This window comes from Cetorhinus maximus, chromosome 2, assembly GCF_964194155.1.
Source record: "Cetorhinus maximus chromosome 2, sCetMax3.hap1.1, whole genome shotgun sequence".
Taxonomy (NCBI): domain Eukaryota; kingdom Metazoa; phylum Chordata; class Chondrichthyes; order Lamniformes; family Cetorhinidae; genus Cetorhinus; species Cetorhinus maximus.
This window is the reverse complement of record NC_135880.1, coordinates 112,152,946-112,174,733: the sequence shown is the minus strand read 5'-3', so window position 1 is coordinate 112,174,733 and position 21,788 is coordinate 112,152,946. Positions and strand designations below refer to the sequence as shown.

Here is a 21,788-nt window from a genome sequence, read left to right as displayed (position 1 = left end):
GCTAAAAATCATGACTTTCACTGTGCTTCTTTACTCTCCGCTCTTTCAGTCCTTCTACTTGTCCATGAATCTTGCTTCTTGGCTATCATTCCGAACATTCAAACAATATTTAAACTTGTTAGTAGCTATTCCTCCATGTTCCATAATTGTTGCATTCATCCATTCACTAGACCCCTCTGGAATATATGTTCCTCAAGTATCCACTCTGGGCACCGGCCTTTGGATAGCTCTACTTTGTGCTCACTTACATTACCACTATCCAGCCCTTGATGTACAGTATTCCTCAGGATCTTCAACACAAAACATATGAGCACTTGAGGTACAAGATGCCATGGTTACTTCTAATCTTTAATGTGCAGAGTCCGAGATTTTGTATTTCATTCCAACTAATCATGAGCATTGAACTTTAACAGCTTGACTGCCATTTTTGATAAGTACAGATTTACCATCATGATGATCTATTACCTTAACAAGGCCCTTCCATTGCCTATGACTCTCTATTATAGTACACCAAATCTCTTAAATTCTGTCTCAAATGGTCTTACATTATGCTTCATAGCGCTCCAAATTTTCTGAGTCCTCAGCCTTGATGAAAACCTGACTCTCTGCATGTAAAGAATTCAAATGTGCAGAAAAACAATTGAACTAACTGTAGTACCTTCTGGAGCAGGAGGACAATGGAACAGCACATAAGGCAAGTTGGGCTTTTGCCCATAGACTAATTGATAGGGATTATATCCTCCAACCATCTGAAGTGAATTCTTGAGATTGCTGTCTACTACAGTCTGGTTGATCAGCTAAAATGTTATGCTACATTGCAACGGTCATTTCAATGAGTCCACTGCTGAAATAACTTTCTGCTGAGGTATTCATATTTTCACATGTCTCTCAACTCGTCATTAATAAATTCCCTTCTATTATCAGACAGAAAATTCACTGGTGTTCCTTATCTTGTCTATAACAACCCTTCTGCCCTTACTTACTGTTATTGTACAACTATACCCAGTCGCCAGGTGTAGAAAACAGAGTGAAAATATTTCTTTGTCCCATACGTTTCGATCCATGACAACTACCAATCACGTACCAATAGAAGGCTTACAACATGATGTGGCAGCATCCTCCAATACTTTTCAAAGGTTTCACCATACTCAGTAATCTCTTCTATTAGCCTGGTTAAACTCAATCACCAACTGTGCCTGAATCTTTTAGCAGTATTTTTAACCTTTGACAAGTAGGGTCAGCAAATTGTCTCTAACTTTTACTCAGCAGCATAGGGACCTCCCTACAAACTACATTAGTACTTACGAAATAGCTTATCCAACGATTTTACATGGAATTACAACACTCTTTAGTGACCGGAGTGTGTCTTTTAATTCTTTCACGGGATGTGATACTTGCTGGCAAGGTCAGTATTTGTTATTCATCATTAATCGCCCTTGAGGTGGTTGAGAGTTGCCTCCTTGAACCGCTACTATCCAGGGGTGTAGTGGTAATATCACTGAACTAGCAATTCAGAAGCCCAGGCTCCGAGGACGTGGGTTCAAATCCAAGTTGGTGGAATTTAAATTCAATTAATAAAGCTAGTCAAAGTAATGGTGACCATGAAATTATTGTTGATTGTCGTAAAAACCCATCTGGCTCAATAAGGCCCTTTACAGAAGGAAATCTGCCATCCTTACCCGATCTGGTCTACATGTGACTCCAGATCCACAGCAATGTGATTGACTCTTAACTACCCTCTGAAATGGCCTAGAAAGCCACTCAGTTCAAGGACAATTAGGGATAAGCAGTGACTCCCACATCCCATGGAAGAATAAAAGAAGAGAAATAAAATCTGGTGCAGGTACACCGGCAATGCTACTAGGGAGTGTTTTTTAGGATTTTGACCCAACAATAGTGAAGCAATTTGACCCAACGATAGTGAAGGAATGGTGATATAGTTGCAGACCAGGATGGTGTGGGGCTCGGAGAGGAACTTGCAGGTGGTGGTGCTCACATGCACTTGTCCTTCTAGGTGACAGAGGTTGCAGGTTTGGAAGGTGCTGTTGAAGGAGCATTGATTAGTTGCTAGAGTGCATCTTGTACATGGGACACACTGCTGCCACTGTGCAGCAGTGGTGGAGGAAGTGAATGTTTAAGGTAGTGGACCGAGTGCCAATCAAGCAGGCTGCGTTGCCTGGATTATACCGAGCTTGAGTGTTTTTGGAGCAGCACTCAACCAGACAAGTGGAGAGTATTCCATGACAATCCTGACTTGTGCCTTATAGAAGATGGGCTGGCTTTGGGGAGTTACTTGCCACAGAATCCCAGCCTCAGACCTGTGCTCATAGCGACAGTATTTAAATGGCTAGTCCAGTTCAGTTCCTGGCCAATGGTAACCCCTAGGAAGTTGATGGTAGAGGATTCAGCAATGCCATTAAACATCAAGGGGAGATGGTTAGATTTTCTCTTGTTGGGGATGGTCATGCCTGGCAATTGTGTGGCAAGAGTGTTAGCTGTCACTTACCAGCCTAAGCCTGAATGTTGTCCAGGTTTTGCTGCATATGGACACACGCTGCTTCAGGATCTGAGGATTCGTAAATGGTACTGAACACCGTGCAATCATCAGTGAACATCCCCACTTCTGACCGTACGATGGACAGGAGGTCATTGACGAAACAAAGATGGTTGGGCCAAGGTCACTACCCTGAGTAACTCCTGCAGTGAGTCCCAAGGGTAAGCTGATTGGCCTCCAACAACCACAGCTACCTTCCTCTGAGTTTTCCCCGATGCCCACTAACTTCAATTTTTCTAAAGCTCCTTGGTGTCACACTCGGTCAAATTCTGTATTGATATCAAGGGCAGTCAGTCTCACATCACTGAGTTCAGCTCTTTTGCCCATATTTAGACCAAGGCAGTAATGAGGTCAGGAGCCGAAAGTCCTAGTAGAACCCAGATTGAGCATCAGTGAGCAGGTTATTGCTGTTAGCACTGTCAACGACACCTTCCATCACTTTGTAGATGATTGAGAGTAGACTGCTGGAGCATTAATTGGCCAGACTGGATTTGTCCTGGTTTTTGTGGACAGGACATAACTGGGCAATTTTCCACCGTCAGGTAGGTGCCAGTGTTGTTGTTGTACTAGGGGCAGGACTAGTTCTGCAGCATAAGTTTTTACCAAACCTAAAGTAAGAAGTACTTTTATATTCTTTAACCTTGCATCGATGATTCACTAAGTAGTGAATCAATCATTTTAGACAACATGTTCTAAGTACTGTCAAGCACTATAGCACTGCACAGTTAAACAAGTCTGCGACAAATATATTCATCTCAGGACTAAAACATCTTGTGACCAGTATAATTTGTTCACATTCATCATTGTGTTCATCATCTTCCCCAGAATTCTGAGTTATGTTTCATTTCAAGGACTCTGCCTTTCTAAGTGGGGCAGTTCATCACAATGCTACTGCTAGTCGCACCTGAAGTACCTATTAGGTGTTCCTTGGGCATTCCTGGGATTCGCATGCCTATTATTGCTGTTGTAGTTCTGTCTTCTGCTATAATAGCCATATATGCAAAAAGTGCTTTCATCCTTATTCTGTCCATCTTTAACTCTTCTATTGTATTGACACCTACATTCAGTATCTGGACCATTTCAAATTCTGGCAATCATCGAGTCCTCTATTCTTTGTGTCACCTCTATTCTTTGTTCCACCAAGACTGTACAAAATTACTGTTTCCCAGGAATTTTTTGAAGCCAGCAGACATCTGATTCAACAGGGACTCATTTTTCAAGAACCAAACACCAGTCAGAGCTAGGGAGTCTGTCCATAGGACTGACATTTGCACAATCCAGCAATTTAAATGCTAGTACTGATTCATGGATTCCCAAACTGAACTGTCAATCTTTTACACAATCTATTAAAGCGCATGATATATTCCTCCAGGGAATGACCACCTGGATAAGCCCAAAAATTCAAATAAAAAATAAAGCTTCAGACAGCCACATTGAGAGGCTAATTAAGTTCCCATAACTTTTGGAAAAAGAGTGAAAAAAATTCCCAGATAATGCAAAGTGGACAGAATGGTAATCCTCTAATAAACAGGAAATGCTATGGTTGGAAACCGTGTAATGTTTGGGTTGATCATGTATGCAATCTTGCTAAGTTAGAGCTGCTTGCTATGAAATGCATTCTGTATATTGTTATGAATGCTGGACTTTATAAGACGGTTACATTTTAAACTGTCTCCTTTCATTCGATGTAAAATGGAATAACTTGGAGAGAAGGATGGGATCTCCTAAGGATTCTACCAGGTAAAAGCTCATGTGACCTCATATTGAGTCTGCCTGGAGACAAGCACATGTGACCTACTTGTTATGGAAGTAAAAATTCAAATTCAAACTTATTCTTTGCAAGGTTGGACACAAAGGAGGAGACAGCTGCCCAGATTCTCAGAATCAGTCAGACTCAGACACCCTGGAGAAAGAGAGGGGGGGAGATGCTGCTGGGTGGGAGAAGCTACAGCTGTTAGAGCAAGATGAGTAAGTCTATTTTGTTCGGAAAGATGACAATGGAATTGACTGGATTTCGGAGATTTAAGAACCGAGGAGTCACCAAAGTGGACCTTGCAGCTGGAAGGCAGTTCGAGTATACTCAGAAGATTGAGTGAAGGGACCTTCAAGGAGGACACTGGAAGACTCCCCCTGACATGGCAAGGAGAAGGGAGCCTGCTGAAACTCCAGGAGGAATTTGGACTTGAATCCACAAGGCTACCTACATATCTGCAGAGAGTGGGGCATAACGTATCAACGTGGTGTGGGGTTTTCAATTGCGTTAAGAAATTAATAAGAAATATCTTTTCTGTAGTTTAATCAATTAGTTGTTCACTATGTTTAGTCAGTTATTTTTTGTTTGTTACAATAAAAGTCATAAAACATGAAATTTTGTCATGTGACTCATTGCATAAGTCATTGAGAAATACCATCTCTTTTTAAAAGTTAATCGGTCCATATGGGGATTGTATACCGTTGAAAAAATTGAAAGTCGCCATAGTCCCAGAGGACCATAGGCTGCTCTCTCTCAACTGGTGGAGAATTTAACTTGAGGGTCACCACACCTCAGGCGAGGTTGAGAAGGATGACCTCAGCTGGTACGGGAATTGAACTTGCGCTGTTGGCATCACAAACCAGCCATTCAGCCAACTGAGTTAACCGACCCCCGTATACCACTGCAGCTGAGCAAGGAAGATGTTTGGACTTTCTGCATAGGCAAATGCAGACAAAAACACTACAATCAGAAAAAAAAACCTGGATTTCACCAGAGGAAACCATAGGCTTTTGTCTGGATGATGAGCTAGGATAGGCTGCATAGCCTTCCTCTTCCATATCAATCCTGCAACCTGAGAAATAAAATTTTAAAACTTTAAAATTTGAATGGCTATGTGACTGACTTCATGATAAACTTTCAGTTTGTGTTCCCACCCAGTGCACTTTCCATATTAGTTGTTAAAATAGCACTGAAGCTCTCTCCCACCAAATGCATTTTTGCCAATGTTCAAAATAGACACCAAATACATATAAAGCAAACACCCTTGACAGAAAACATTTTGAGATCAAATTAAGTGATGGGATTAAACCATTAGCTAAAACCAAAAGCCTTTGAAAATATAAATGTTCATTGTTTGTGAAATGAAGGAAGTATTTTGGATAACTACAACTATTCCATTACCGAAGCGTACAAGCATTGAAAAAAATCCAATAATTGCAATTATCCATAGCATTCTTTAAACATCAGGAAGGCTTTCTACTACCAAATAGGGCACTTGAACTTTCACGTACTTTATTTTTTTCCCCCTAAGATTGATTGACATGGAATAGTAAAAGGTACTGACAAACCAAAGAGAACAAATGGCAATTTAAATCCAAATATCTGCCAATATCTCATAACTAGCCAGTAGTAGACATGTGGTAGAAGCCAGAATAGTCTTTCATTCCGTGACGAAATGCATAACCTTTGTTCAGCTCTCTTTCCAACAGGCTAGCCAACATTAAGTAAAGCACAGTAATGCAAACTTTATAAGATGCTTGTATATTGATTCACTGTACCAGCCCATCTTAATTACTATGTCTTGACATGTCATATAGGTTCCTCTCACTTCTTGATCAGCTGACTAAAGAAACAACAGAACTGGCAGAGAAAAGATTCACCCCTAGCTCCCCATGCTTAACATAAAGAATACAACAGTTCAGTAAATTTAGCTGAAACATAAAGGCCAGGAAGATCCCAAATTCACGATCATGTAGAGGTCATTAAAATTAACTTCTGTGGCTTTCCAGCCTTTGATCACTATTCAGTAACCCTTGCTGGAAGAGAGCATTTCCATCAGAGGAGGAGTATTGAGCTCAGTTGTGATATAAGTCACAAAAAATGGGAAGTAAAAAAGGTGCATAGCATGGAGGATGGAAAAGTAGAGAAAATATAAAAGGGGAAGGTTGTTTGGGTGGGCACCTGTCGGTAACAGAACAATTGTTACAATAAAAACAGAAACTGAAATACCTGGAAAAACTCAGCAGGTCTGGCAGCATCGGCGGAGAAGAGCACAGTTGACGTTTCGAGTCCTCATGACCCTTCAACAGAACTAAGTAAAAATAGGAAAGGGGTGAAATATAAGCTGGTTTAAGTGGGGGGGGGGGGGTGGGGTTGTTAGGACAAGCAACCAGTAATAGGAGAAGATAACCAAAAGATGTCACAGACAAAAGAACAAAGAGGTGTTGAAGGTGGTGATATTATCTAAAGGAATGTGCTAATTAAGAGTGGAGAGCAGGACAAGCAAGGTACAGATAGCTCTAGTGGGGGTGGGGTGAAATAAGACTAAAAGGGCATAAAAGGTATAGATAAACGATGGGTGGAAATACATTTAAAAATAATGGTAATAGGTGGGAAAAGAAAAATCTATATAAATTATTGGAAAAAACAAAAAGGAGGGGGAAGAAACGGAAAGGGGGTGGGGATGGAGGAGAGAGTTCAAGATCTAAAATTGTTGAACTCAATATTCAGTCCGGAAGGCTGTAAAGTGCCTAGTCGGAAGATGAGGTGCAGTTCCTCCATTAGCACATTCCTTTAGATAATATCACCACCTTCAACACCTCTTTGTTCTTTTGTCTGTGACATCTTTTGGTTATCTCCTCCTATTACTGGCTGCTTGTCCCAACAACGCCCCCCACCCCCCAACCCCAAATCAGCTTATATTTCACCCTTTCCTATTTTTACTTAGTTCTGTTGAAGGGTCATGAGGACTCGAAACGTCAACTGTGCTCTTCTCCGCCGATGCTGCCAGACCTGCTGAGTTTTTCCAGGTATTTCTGTTTCTGTTTTTGTTTTGGATTTCCAGCATCTGCAGTTTTTTGTTTTTATCTCTGTATTTAATTGTTACAATAAGTTTACTTTTGGGAAACGTGAAAACTAATGCAGGTGAATAAATGACATTTTTCTTTCTACATACTAAATTCAAAAGTTAAGTCTGACCATTTGTGCATCATAAGTTTTGTAATGTCTTTTTTTATTTACTCATGGGATGTGGGCTTCGCTGGCTAGGCATTTATTGCCCATCACTAATTGCCCTCGAGATGATGGTGGTGAGCTGCCTTCTTGAACCACTGCAGTCCATGTGGTGTAGGTACATCCACAGTGCTGTTAGGGAGGGAATTCCAGGACTTTGACCCAGCGACAGTGAAGGAACAGCAAAATATTTCCAAGTCAGGATGATCAATGGTTTGAAGGGGAACTTCCAGGTGGTGGTGTTCCCATCTATCTGCTGCCCTTGTCCTTCGAGATGGTAGAGGTTGTGGTTTTGGAAAGTGCTGTCTAAGTAGCCTTAGTGAGTTCCTGCAGTGCATCTTCTAGATGGTACACATTACTGCCACTGTGCGTCAGTGGTGGAGGGAGTGAATGTTTGTGGAAGGGGCGCCAATTGAGTGGGCTGCTTTGTCCTGGATGGTGTCAAGCTTCTTAAGTGTTGTTGGAATTGCACTCATCCAAGAAAGTGGAGAGTATTCCATCACACTCCTGGCTTGTGCCTTGTAGATGGTGGACAGGCTATGGGGAGACAGGAAGTGACTTATTCACCGCAGGATTCCTGGCCTCTGTCCTGCTCTTGTAGTCACAGTATTTATATGGCTAGTCCAGTTCAGTTTCTAGTAAATGGTAACCCCCAGAACGTTGATAGTGAGGGATTCAGCGATGGTAGTGCCATTGAATGTCAAGGGGCAACAGTTAGATTCTCTCTGGTGGAGATGGTCATTGCCTGGCACTTGTGTGGTGCGAATGTTACCTGTCACTTGTCAGCCCAAGCCTGGATACTGCCCAGGTCTTACTGTATTTAGTCATGGACTGGTTCAGTATCTGAAGGGTCACAAGTGGTACTGAACAATGTGCAATCATCAGGGAGCACCCCCACTTCTGACCTTATGATGGAAGGAAGGTCACTGATGAAGCAGCTGAAGACAGTTGGGCCGAGGGCAGTACCCTGAGGAACTCCTGGAGTGACATCCTGGAACTGAGATGATTGATCTCCAATAATCACACCATCTTCCTTTGTGCTAGGTATGACTCCAGCCAGCGGCAAGTTTTCCTCCTGATTCCCATTGACTCCAGTTATGCCAGTGTGCCTTGATGCCACACTCAGTGAAATGGTGCCTTGATGTCTAGGGCAGTCACTCTCACCTCACCTCAGGAGTTCAGCTTTTGTCCATGCTTGAACCAAGGCTGTAATGAGGCCAGGAACTGAGTGGCCCTGGTGGAACCCAAACTGAGCATCAGTGAGCAGGTCATTGTTAAGCAAGTGCCGCTTGATAGCACTGTTGATGACCCCTTCCATCACTTTACTGATGATCGAGAGTGGAATGATGGGATGGTAATTGGCCACGTTGAATTTGTCCTGTCTTGTGTGTACAGACATACCTGGGCAATTTTCCACATTGCCGGGTAGATGTCAGTGTTGCAGTTGCACTGGAACAGCTTGGCGAGGGGTGCAGCAAGTTCTGCAGCACAGGTCTTCGGTACTATTGCTGGAATATTATATCAGGGAATATTGCAGTATCCAGTGCCTTCAGCCGCTTCTTGATATCGCGTGAATTAAATCAAATTTGCTAAAGACATCTGTGATGCTGGGGACTGCTGGAGGAGGCCGAGATGGATCATCCACTTGGCACTTCTGGCTGAAGATTTCTGCGAATGCTTCAGCCTTACCTTTTGCACTGATGTGCTGGGCTCCCCCGTCATTGAGGATGGAGATATTTGTGAAGCCCCCTCCTCCAGTGAGTTGTTTAATTGTCCACCACCATTCATAACTGAATGTGGCAGGACTGCAGAGCTTAGATCTGATCCATTGGTTGTGGAATTGCTTAGCTCCGTCTATCACTTGCTGCATATCCTGTTTGGCATGCAAGTAGTCCTCTGTTGTAGCCTCACCAGGTTGACACCTCATTTTTAGGTATGCCTGGTGCTGCTCCTGGCATGCCTTCCTGCACTCTTCATTGAACCAGGATTGATCTCCTGGCTTGGTGGTAATGGTAGAATGGTGGATATGCCGGGCCATGAGGTTACAGATTGTGATTGAGTACATTCTGCTGCTGCTGCTGATGGCCCACAGCGCATGTTCACCCAGTCTTGAGATGCTAGATCTGCTCAAAATCTATCCCACTTAGCACAGTGGTAATGTCACACAACACGATGGAGGGTATCTTCAATGTGAAGAAGTCTCCACAAGGACTGTGCAGTGGTCACTGGACAGATACATCTGTGGCAGGCAGGTTGGTGAGGATGAGGTCAAGCATGTTTTTCCCTCTTGTTGGTTCCCTCACCACCTGCCACAGATCCAGTCTAACAGCTATGTCCTTTAGGGCTCAGCCAGCTCAGTCTGTGGTGGTGCTACCAAGCCACTCTTGGTAATGAAGTGGATTCTGTGCCCTTGCCTGTGCTTCCTCCAAGTGGTGTTCAAAATGGAGGAGCACTGATTCATCAGTTGAGGAGACAGTACATGGTAATCAGCAGGAGATTTCCTTGCCCATGTTTGACCTGATATTGTGGGCTCCGAGGGTAATGCCCTCCCAACTGTATACCACTGTGTCGCACTTCTGCTGGCTCTGTCTTTCCATAGAAACAGGACATACCCAGGGATGGTGATTGCAGTGTCTAAGACATGGTGTGTAAGGTATATTTCCGTGAGTATGACCATGTCGGGCTATTGCTTGACTAGTCCGTGAGACAACTTTCCCAACTAGCCCCCAGATGTTAGTAAGCAGGGTCGACAGGGCTGAGTTTCTGGTGCATAGGTCCATGCCAGGTGGTCTGTCTGGTTCCATTCCTTTTAGGATTTTTAGCAGATTTTTACTGAATTCAAATTTCAGCATCTGGTGGGATTCGAACCCTGGTCCCCAGAGCATTACCCTTGGTCTCTGGGTTACTAGTCCAGCGACAATACCATTACGCCACCACCTCCCCCATTCATCCACTCAAGCATACTGATTCTATGAAGCACTGACAGCCACTAAGGTGAGGCTGAATGTTACACCCTCCAGACCAAGGATATCAAGGCTCAAAGGATCAACTACATACAAATAGCTAATCCTTGTTCATCTCATACAATAAAGTGGCAGAAATATTAGAACAGCAACTTGTATTTATATTGCACCTTTAATGTGATAAAACATCTCAAGGCGCTTCACAGGAGCATTATAAAGGAAAAATTGAAACTAATCCACAATATTAGGGCAGATAGCCAAAAACTTGATCAAAAGGAGTAGATCTTAAAGAGTCATTAAGGGAGAAGAGAGGTGGAGAGGTTGAGAAAACAAATTCCAAAGCCCAGGGCCTAGGCAGCTGAAGGCACAGCAACCAAGGATGGAGCGATTAAAATCAGAGACCTCAAGGAGCCAATATTAAGGGAACAAAGAAATCTTGGGAGGTTGTGGGACAAGAGATTACAGGGATAGGGAGGGGCGAGGCCATGGAGGGGCTTGAAAACAAGGACATTTTAAAATCACGAGGTTGCTTGACCAGGAGCCAATGTAGGTCAGCGAGCATAGGAGTGTTGGCTGAACAGGACTTGATGCAAGCAAGGAATTGGGCAGCAAAGTTCTGGATGACCTCACATTTACAGAGGATAGAATATGGAGATGGGGGGGCTGACCAGAATTGAATTGGAACAAAGATAATTATGAAACAAAATTCATGAAATTTTGAGAAGAAACCAATAGCATTACTCCCATCAAAACTGAATGCAAGGACTTTGATGTCCTAAGCATTTAAGGGGCAACTAGATAAAGGCATGAGGGTGGAAGAAATAGAAGAGTTTATTTATTTTTATTCTTTCACGGGATGTGGGCATCACTGGCTAGGCCAGAATCTTTATTGCCCATCCCAATTGCCCTCGAGAAGGTGGTGGTGAGCCGCCTTCTTGAACCGCTGCAGTCCATGTGATGTAGGTACACCCACAGTGCTGTTAGGGATGGAGTTCCAGGATTTTGACCCAGCAACAGTGAAGGAATGGTGATATTAGTTCCAACTCAGGATGGTGTGTGGCTTGGAACTTGCAGGTGGTGGTGTTCCCAAATTATCTGCTGCCCTTGCCCTTCTAGAAGTTGGAGGTCATGGGTCTGGGAGGTGCTGTTGAAGGAGCCCTGGTGAGTTGTTTCAGTGCACCTTGTAGATGGTACACACTGCTGCCACTGTGTCGGTGGTGGAGGGAGTGGATGTTGATGGCGGTAGATGGGGTGTCAATCAAGCGGCTGCTTTGTCCTGGATGGCATTGAACTTCTTGTGTTGTTAGAGCTGCACTCATCCAGGCAAGTGGACAGATTTCCACCACACGCCTGACTTGTGACTTTTAGATGGTGGACAAGCTTTGGGGAGTCAGGAGGTGTGTTACTGTCTGCTGAATTCCCAGCCTCTGACCTGCTTTTGTAGCCACAGTATTTATATGACTGGTCCAGTTCTGTTTCTGGTCAATGGTAACCCCCCAGGATGTTGATTGTGTGGGATTCAGCAATGGTAATGCCACTGAATGTCAAGTGGAGATGGTTGGATTCTCTCTTGTTAGAGATGACCACTGCCTGGCACTTGTGTGGCGTGAATGTTACATGCCCTTATCAGCCCAAGCCTGAATGTCATCTAGGTCTTGCTGCATATGGGCATGGACTGCTTCAGTTTCTGTGGAGCTGCGAATGGTGCTGAACAACATGCAATCATCAGCGAACATCCCCACTTATGACATTGATAGAGGGAAGATCATTGATGAAGCAGCTGAAGATGGTTGGGCCTAGGACACTACCCTGAGGAACTCCTGAAGTCATGTCCTGGAACTGAGATGATTGACCTCCAATAACAACAACCATCTTCCTTTGTGCTACGTATGACTACAACCAGTGGAGAGTTTTCCTCCTGATTCCCATTGACTCCAGTTTTGCTAGAGCTCCTTGATGCCACATTCAGTCAAATACTGCCTTGATGTTAAAGGCAGTCATTCTCACCTTGCCTCTTGGATTCAGCTATTTTGTCCATGTTTGGATGAAGGCTGTAATGAGATGAGGAGCTGAGTGGCCCTTAGGGTTAGATGAAGAGGAGTAATGGGGGACATAAACACTGGCATAATCCATTTGAGTCGAATGGCCTGTTTCTGTGCCGTAAATGCTGTGTAATTTGGTCTGAACCATAAACAGTTTAAAGAGATTGAGATTGTTATATAAATAAAACTTTTGTTAATCACAGATGCAAATCAGACTAACTATGAAAGAATTTGCATTTGCACAGCACCTTATTGTATAGGACAAAGTTTCACAATTAGTGAAATCCTTATGAAATGCAATTACTGTTGGCAAACACAGAAGCCAATTTTTAAATTAAATGTCCAGTAAATCTCTTTTTGGTAGTTTTGGTCAAGAGACAGTATTAGAGAGCAACAGAGGGGGAGGCAGAAATAATCAGTGGAGTAGAGGGGGCAGGGGGGTGCTGGAGAATGAGAAAGCAGGAAGGGATAAATGTTATCACTATAATACTTGCAGTATAAAGCTAGGAAATTGGATAAATACCTGAAGGAGAAAAAAATTGCTGTGGAAAGAGCTGGTGAGTGGGACTAACTTGATTGCTTTTGAAAGAGCCAGCACAGATGGGAGGGCCGAATGACCTCATTTTGTGTTGTACTATTCTATGATTTTGTGATTCTATATAAATAAATTAAATTTTAAGATTGCCAAGCTAACCACTCCTTAGCAGCAAAATCATCACAGTAAAAAGATATCAGTACATCACAAAACTCAGGCAGAACAATCCGTGAATTATATTCCTTCCCAGTTTTCCTTCAATATTCATCCACAATTCATAGGTAGTGTTGATCCAAATCACAAAAGCCACAATCTGCCTATTAATTGTATGGTATGTTTTACTCCATTTTCCAATAGTACCATATTTTTGTATTCAATCCAAGCAGAGTTTAGATCAAGAAGTCCAACCTTACAATAGTGTGCCATTAAACAACGGGGAGCAGGGACCCCGGGAATCATTCATTCTTCCTGACAGTATTACAATCAGGTCATTAAGTTTACCTGACTTGCAGTTAAATCAAGGCTGAAGAGGCTGTCCAGCTGTCAAAAATTTTCTATTACAAACTATAAAAAGGGTAAACAAATTCAATTGATAAGGCACAACTCAATAAAATGTAAACAATCGTGAGAATGAATCAAAATTATATATATGGGCATTCAAATAAATCAAACACAAACCATTTGTACAACTGATTATCATACTAAGTAATCTGTCACGCAATACAAGAAAACGAAATCGAGTCGCTTTCGTCCTTTTACTGAACTCCTCTAGCATTGAACTACAATCCCAAGAAAACCGGCAAATTTGTTGTCATTTTTATGCAACGACTTGACTTTCAACAGGATTATTCGACGTAGCTATTTTCTTTCACGCTAATTTTCTTTCCTGAACTAATCAAGGAAAGCAGAGTTTATAAATCTATAAATGCAAACATTTTCCTTTAGTCATTGGAAACAGAACCCATTCTAAAACTGGTTGATATATCGAACAAAACAAAAAGGACGGAACTGTCCAAACGTGTGTCCCAGAGCACAGTGAGCAAATAAACACTTGAGACCACTACCGTGGGGCTCCCCTCTTAAAGACATTGACCCTCCCGGGAGCTGCTGCCTAAAACCCGGCGGCACCTGCACTTGGATGCCGTTAGCACGGGAGAAGAGCACTTTAAAATCTCAACAGGATCATGTCCAACAGCAAACATTAATAATGGTATTAAAACCACTGCAGCTTTAAAATTAGGCGCAGCATTGTAAAGGGAAGAGAAACAGTCACTCTGCGGCCTTAAACCCTGATAGATGCGGGTAAAAGTCTCTCTCGGTCTCACCTGTCTTCACAATCTTTACACTTGATGAGGACGGCGGCGCTTTTACAGAACAGTTCCTCGGCCATAGTGGAGATGGGATCCTGGGGCCGCCTTCACCTCATGGTCACCCGCCGAGAGAAGCTCAGATACGGACAGTGAGCGGCTCCGTCTCTTACATACCTGGACGGCTCGCTCTCCGAGCCCCGCTCCCTATTACTCGAGCTGAAGGCTGTGCTGGGCCCACCACTCCGGCTCACTCCCTCGGTTGCCAGGGGTTACCGTTCCCGGCCGCTTTCCCGCCACCTTCACCACTCCGCCAAAGAGCCGGCCCGACAACCCGGCGGCCAAGAGGAGACGCGCCCTTCCCGCTTCTCGCATCGAGAGCTTGTTGCTGCCCCCACTGCTCCGGGATGAGTCGCCCAAGTAATTAAAGTGCCAGCGCCGTGCTCAATACGGGCTGAATTCATGCCGTCATAAAGACTAGAAAATTGAGCTAAAGCAAAATACTGCGAATGCTGGGAATGGAAAATAAAAATAGAAAATTCTGTAAGCACTCAGCTCAAAGGGGCGTAACGACCACTTAGATAAGAGCTTCAGCTTATGTCAGTACCTTCAGGAACAAGACCAGAAGGAAAATGATAAAGAGATCGTCCATTGCCAGTGGAACCAGATTGTTGGCCATGGGCTGTTTTTAAAAAAATATATACATTCGTTCTTGGGATGTGAGTGTTACTGGCAAAGCCAAAATTTATTGCCCATCCCTAAATACCCTTGAGAAAGTGAGCTGCCTTCTTGAACCACTGCAGTTCAGGTACAGCCAAAATGCAGTTAGGCAGGGGGGTTCCAGGATTTTGATAGAGCAACAGTAAAGGAAGCGTGATAATAGTTCGTCAGGACGGTGTGTGGCTTGAAAGGGAACTTGCAGATGGTGGTATTCCCATGTGTCTGCTGCCCTTGTCCTTCTAGGTGTTAGAGGTCATGTGTTTTGAAAGTGCTGTCGAAGGAGATTTGTAGATGGTACACACTGCTGCCACTATGGGCAGAATCTTGCCCTTATCGGGCAGGCTCGGCGGGGGCGGTCGGGAAGCTGACTGCTGCCCGCAATTGGAGCTGGAAGGCGATTTTTCGTTGGTGGGCCAATTAAGGCCCGCCCAGAGTGAAACGTGAGCAGCAGCGCTCTGCACTGCTTGTGCGGGAAGGGGGGAGGGCGAGCGCAACCTTCATGCATGCACGCGAGTGCATGCTTCATAACCTCCTTAGGGCACAGAGCTGCCTCAGGGAGACGAAGAATTATTTTAAAAAGCAAGGAATATAAAAATGTAAGGAAACATGTGACTCTGTCACATGAGCAGGGACATGTTATTAATTAGGTTTTAAAATTTTTATTTTACCTTTATTTGCTTTCGGAAACCTCATCCCACCGTAAGGTTAGATGGGCAGCAAAAAAATTAAACTTAATTGATAATTTGATGGCCTTAACAGGCCTTTTAATTGTCGAAGGGCACGCCTGCTGAACAAAATATCGCGTGACTGCGTGTTGACGTCGGGACACTCGCCCAACGTCAACATGCATCATTTTATGTCTGAGCTGGTGGGGCACACGCCCGCCCGCCGAGCTAAAAATTTTACCCTATGTGTCAGTGGAGGCAGTGAATATTTAAGTTGGTAGGTGGTGTGCTGATTAAGCGGACTGCTTTGTCCTGATGTTTCTGAGCTTCTTGAATGTTGTTGGAGCTGCACTCATCCAGCTAAGTGGAGAGTATTCCATTACGTTCCTAACATATGCCTTGTGGATGGTGGACAGGCTTTGGTGAGTCAGGTGGTAAGTTATTCACCACAGAATTTCCAGCCTCTTGTAATCACAGTATTTATGTGGTTGGCCAGTTAAGTTTCTGGTTAATGGTAACTCCCAGGATGCTGATGTTGGGGGATGCAATGATCATAATGCTGTTGAATGTTAAGGTGAGATGGTTAGATTCTGCCTTGCTGGAGATGGTCATTGCCTGGCACTTGTGTGGCACAAATACCACTTGCCACTTATGAGCCCAAGCCTGAATGTCATCCGGCGTTTTGTGTACATTCTGCTTCAGTATCTGAGGAGCTGCAAATGGCACAGAACACCCCACCTCTGACCTTCTTATGAACGGAAATGCTTTTAGTTACAGAGATTATCACACACAACTCATTAGTATAATTCAAATGAAGGCTGCACACCCAAAATATCATAACCTGCCTGTTCTCTTTTTCAAAGTTGTGTGACTTCCTGTGTATTTCCAGTGTTTTCTGGTTCTCTTTTAGATTTCCAGGCTTCCTTTTTGTTTTACCATTACTTCCTGTGAGCTCCCTGTGTATAATGGCCCAGTCACAGGAAATGCACTGTCTGTCCAGGATAATATAAGAAAAGGTGATCAGATATTCACAATTAATCAAAGCTAATGTATGTGAAACACTTTGAATCTGCAATCAAATCAAATTATCCCAAGTAAAAGACAGCATCTTGAGTACCAGACAAGCAACTCAGATGCCCTCAGGGCACAGCAAACAAGTCTTGCTCCTTGAAGCATCCGATGTGACGATTGCAAAGGCCATAGATGGAAGTATAAGTGATTGATAACCTAGTGATTAATATTAATAATTTCTAACACCTGGGTTGACCTTTTGTCTCCAACATTTGTTAAGCAATTTATCTAAACAGAAGTCAGATAATTGCCTTTGAAGTGCCCCATGCCAGACGGATTCATGTAGTTCTCATCTTTCTCTTTACAAAGAAACACAAATAACTATCCCAGAATGTGAAAGAAGATTTTTTAAAAATTGGTATAATACTAACAAATTACAGATTTCAACAATATCGATATAATATATTTGCAAAGACACTGCTATATTTCAAGAATTGCCAGTTTAATTCAAAGGATTTCCCCAAAATCATCATGAAGCCATTGCTGCACATCAAAAGCAATTCCTCATCTTAGTGCTGGAATATGATTTTGAACCTCATAGTTTTTAAAATTGATTTGTTCATGGGATGTGAGCGTCGCTGGCTAGGCCAGCATTTATTGCCCATCCCTAATTGCTCTTGAGAAGGTGTCAGTGCAGACTCGATGGGTCGAAGGGCCTCTTCTGCATCTGTGATTCCGTGAATTCTCAGATTGCTTCCATTTGAGGTCCATTAAAACCAAAATGTAATGCTTTGGATTCCAGAAGTCTAAAATAAAAACAAAAGCACTGGAAACAATTAGCAGGTCAGGCAGCATTGTGGAGAGAGATACACAGTTAGCTTTTACCTCGGCAGCAGAGGACTCCACAGCAGGGCAGAAGTGGGGGGCCAACCTTGCTACAGCCGGCAGCAGGAACCAGAGCCACATTTTGTCCGCAGCTGTTACCAGGGCTGCCATCTCTATTAAGGATGGCAACCCAACCCTAAGAGCTGCCAGATAATCGAAGGGCTGCTAGCTAATCGAAGGGCTGATAGCTGAGCAGCCTCAGCAGTGTCACTGCCTATTATTAAGGTTATTGATTTATGGTGACAAACTGTATGAAATTCTATTATTATTACATGTACTCTGTGACATATAGCAATGTTTTGAGAAATTAATGATGATTTTTCTGTGATAACCAAAATGAAAGAAAGATGGCATTTATATAGCATTTTTCATGACCACTGGACATCTCAAAGCGCTTTACAGTCAATGAAGGACTTTTTAAATGTGGCAGCTAATTGCAATCAGCAAACTCCCACAAATAACAGTGTGATAATGACAATATTGGCTATTTTTTGTGAAGTTGATTGATAAATAAATATTAGTCAGGACACCAGGGATAACTTCTTTGCTCTTCTTTGAAATAGTACCATGGGATCTTTTTCTTCCACCCAAGAAGGCAGATGGTTCAAAGTTTAATTCAATTCAAAGTTGTGGTCTAATGATGGCATTTGTGTCATGATATGTTATTAATGTCCAACCAGGGGAAGTCCTTCATTGTGTGGAACCCTTCAGCTGAACCACTGCAGAAGAAGCTGACTGCACAGAAGAGGCCAAGTAAATAATGATTTTCGTCAGAACTCTTTGTAGGCCAGGAGGAGCCAGAATGCTGCCCCTAGGGCCTGCAAGAAGACCTTGGGCCTCCTCCCTTCCCCCGCCACTGCCCTGTGTACCATTTTTTGGAGAAGAATTCAGTATCAACCCGTCTTGTTTCTGTTTAACCCCACCCCCTTCCCCCTCCCCCTCCCTCTCCCCCCTCTCCCCCCCCTTGTCTGCCAGGAACCTTTCCCATAGGACCTCAGGATGCTCCTACCTGCCTGTCAACTCGAGAGTGATACCTGTTCTAATGAAAGTTCATTGACTGAAATGTTAGGCTGAATTTTACCAGCCCTTTGGCTTCAGGCTGGGAGGTGGGAAGGCAGGCAAAATGGTGGAGGAAGGTGCAGTGCCTTTCTCATTGTCTTTCTGCCACCATACCACCCTGCCAGTGATGGGAAAGGTGCCAGACAGCCCACTCACCCAGGGCCCAATGAAGCTGCTTAGGTAGCCAATTAAAGGCTTCTTCCCACCTCTGTTGGCATTTTATCAGCTGCTGGGGGCTCCTCTGCTGTGTGGGGAGACTGCCAGATAAATCATGACTGCCTCCCAGCAGGCTTGGTTGGGATCCCTCTTTCTCAGGCAGTATTTGGCCCTCGGAGGGGCTCTCCAGGGGCAACAGCAGCAACCCCGCCCCCCCCCCCCCCCCCCCCCCCACCCCAACCCCTCCAACCCCTACCAGAACCTGCCTAACTAAGAACATGAGCGGAAGAAGGCCATTCGGCCCCTCAAGCCTTCTCCTTCATTCAATAAGATTATGGCTGATCTGATTGTGGCCTTTACTCCATTTTCCAGCTTGGCCCCATAACTGACTCCCTTATGGATCAAAAAGCTATCTTGTGCAGCTTTGAATATATTCAATGGCCTAACCTCCACTGCTTTCTGGGGTAATGAATTCTAAAGATTAATAATCTTCTGAGAGAAGAAATTCCTCACCATCCCCATATTAAATGAAAGGCACCCTTGCACCCTTATTTTGAAACTGTACCCCCTAGTTCTAGATTCTGCCCATGAGGGAAAATATTCAGTATCTACCATATCAAAGCCCTTAGAATCTTGTGTATAATAAGATCACCTCTCATTATTCTAAACTTCAATGATAATATGCCAACCTGCTCAATCTTTCCTCATAGGCCAACCCCTTCACCCCAGGAATCAACCTAGTGAACCTTCTCTGAACTGCTGACAACACAAGTATATCACTCCTTAAATAAAGAGGCCAAAACTGTATACAGTACTCCAGGTGTGGTCCCACCAATGCCCTGTACAGTTGTAGCAAGGCTTCCCTACTTTTATACTCCATCCTCCTAGCAACATTCAATTCCTTCTTAACTGTTGTACCTGCATGCTAACTTCTTGAGATTCATGTATGATGACACCCAGTCCCCTCTGTGCTACTGCATTCCTGCATCTCCCTCCATTTAAATAATATTCCCCTTTTCTATTCTTCTCACCAAAGTGGACAACCTTTCATTTTCCCATATTATACTCCATCTGCCACATTTTTGCCCACTCAATTAACCTATCTATATCCCTTTGCAGACTCTTTGTGTTGCCCTCACAAATTACTGTCAAATGATTTAAATTAACTTCTTAGACCATAATTAGCATTTATAGTTTTTTGTGGCATAACTATTACACTTTGGTCACTGAATGACTCTACAATCTGACGATTTTTAAAAATGCACTGTGTTTGCAGTTTTTCTATAAAATGAAAGCTCTGGTGTAGTTGTATATGTTACCTTTGCATCAAGATATGTGAAAATCTGTGGGAGTACCTGTGCGACATTGTAACTTTGACCAGAAATTTGTTTGATGAAGCTTGTAATTTGCTGTTGCAATAGTGGGCGTGGTGAGATAATATTTGTCTTCTGTAGCATTACACACAACATTGGTAATGAGTGCAGTTAAAGGTTGTGATTTGTACATACAAAATACCACATCTATTGTATCTAAAAGCAACTGTTAAGCCACAGTATGTTGGACTTCATCCCATTCTTCGGAAAATACACTCAAGTTAGTACAACTAGCTTTTATTTTACAAGTTTCATTTGTAAATGATTTACCTGACACAATTTACTTGGAAAATGCTTTGTTAAAACAAAACCCCTCCGATTTATATTGGACAGTGTTTAGTAGCTCAGTGAATAATAGTTTCAGTCAAAAACTCAATCCATCTTTGGGCTATCATTAAGACTGCCTATTTCCACCTCTGTAACGTTGCCCGACTTCGCGCCTCCTCAGTTTATCTGCTGCGAAACCCTCGTTTGTGCCTTTGTTACGTCTAGAATTGACTATTACAATGCAGTCTTGGCTGGTCTCCCGCTTTCTACCCTCTCCAAACTTGAAGTCACCACTGCTCACCTTGTCTTAACTCACACCTATTTCTGTTCCCCATCACCCCTGTACTCGCTGACCTACATTGGCTCCTCCTGTTCAAGTGACACCTTGATTTTAAAATCTTCATCCTTGTTTTAAAATCCCTTCATGGCCTCACCCCCTCCCTTATTCTGAGAAATCTGTGTGCCTCTAATTCTAGTCCCTTGGCATTCGATGATTTTAATTGCTCCACCATTGGTGGCCACACCTTCAGATATCTAGGCCCCAAGCTCTGAAGTATCTTCCCTATATCTCTCTGCCTTACTACCTCACTTTCTTCCTTTAAGACACTCCTTAAAACCCATCTCTTTGAGCAAGCTTTTGGTCATCGGATCTAATACCCCCATATGTGGCTCAGTGTCAAATTTTGTTTTATAAAGCTCCTTGGGGCATTTATTACATAAAAGGTGCTATATAAATATAAACTTTTGTTGTTGTTGTTTGTACAGTGAATGTGCCACAACGTGTTGATGGTTCATTTTGAAGTTTCTTTCAAATTTACCCATGGAGTGAATTCTCAACCTCAGGCTATATGTGGAAGGCAATAGCTAATGTGAGATATGGAGCATATTTGAAAGTGGGGCGGGGGGAGGGGGGATGGGTTGGTGGCAGGTGGTGAGGGTGCTTGTAAAGTAAAGTGGGTATCCTTCCCACCCACCCCGATCTCTCTCCCATGTTACAGTATGTGGAAAAGGCATCAGGCAGCCCACCTACCCTTTCAGCCTATTAAGGCTCTTAAGTGGCCAATTAATGGCATGCTAAGCCATTGCAGAGCGCAGTGGAAGAGCCTATCACATTGCTGTGGGTTTGGAGTCACATGTAGGCCAAACCTGGTAATGATGGCAGATTTTCTTCCCTAAAGGGCATTAGTGAGTCGAATGGGTTTTTACAACAATTGTTGGTAGTTGTCATGGTCACCATTACTGAGACTAGCTTTATATTCCAGATGTA

At 43.4% G+C, this 21,788-nt stretch overlaps 1 protein-coding gene across 4 annotated transcripts in view; it reads right to left on the bottom strand.

Moving 5' to 3' along the window:
• Positions 1-14,707, bottom strand: part of LOC144696762 (spindle assembly abnormal protein 6 homolog) — an 89,019-nt gene extending 74,312 nt beyond the window's left edge. For 2 of the 4 annotated variants that reach the window (XM_078568451.1, XM_078568461.1), the window contains exon 1: positions 14,404-14,707. In XM_078568451.1, the coding sequence (XP_078424577.1) occupies positions 14,404-14,468 (65 nt within the window). In that variant the 5' untranslated portion in view covers positions 14,469-14,707. The remainder of the gene's footprint in view (positions 1-14,403) is intronic. The other 2 variants (XM_078568480.1, XM_078568471.1) reach the window with 2 other exon arrangements.
• Between the last annotated feature and the right edge of the window lie 7,081 nt (positions 14,708-21,788).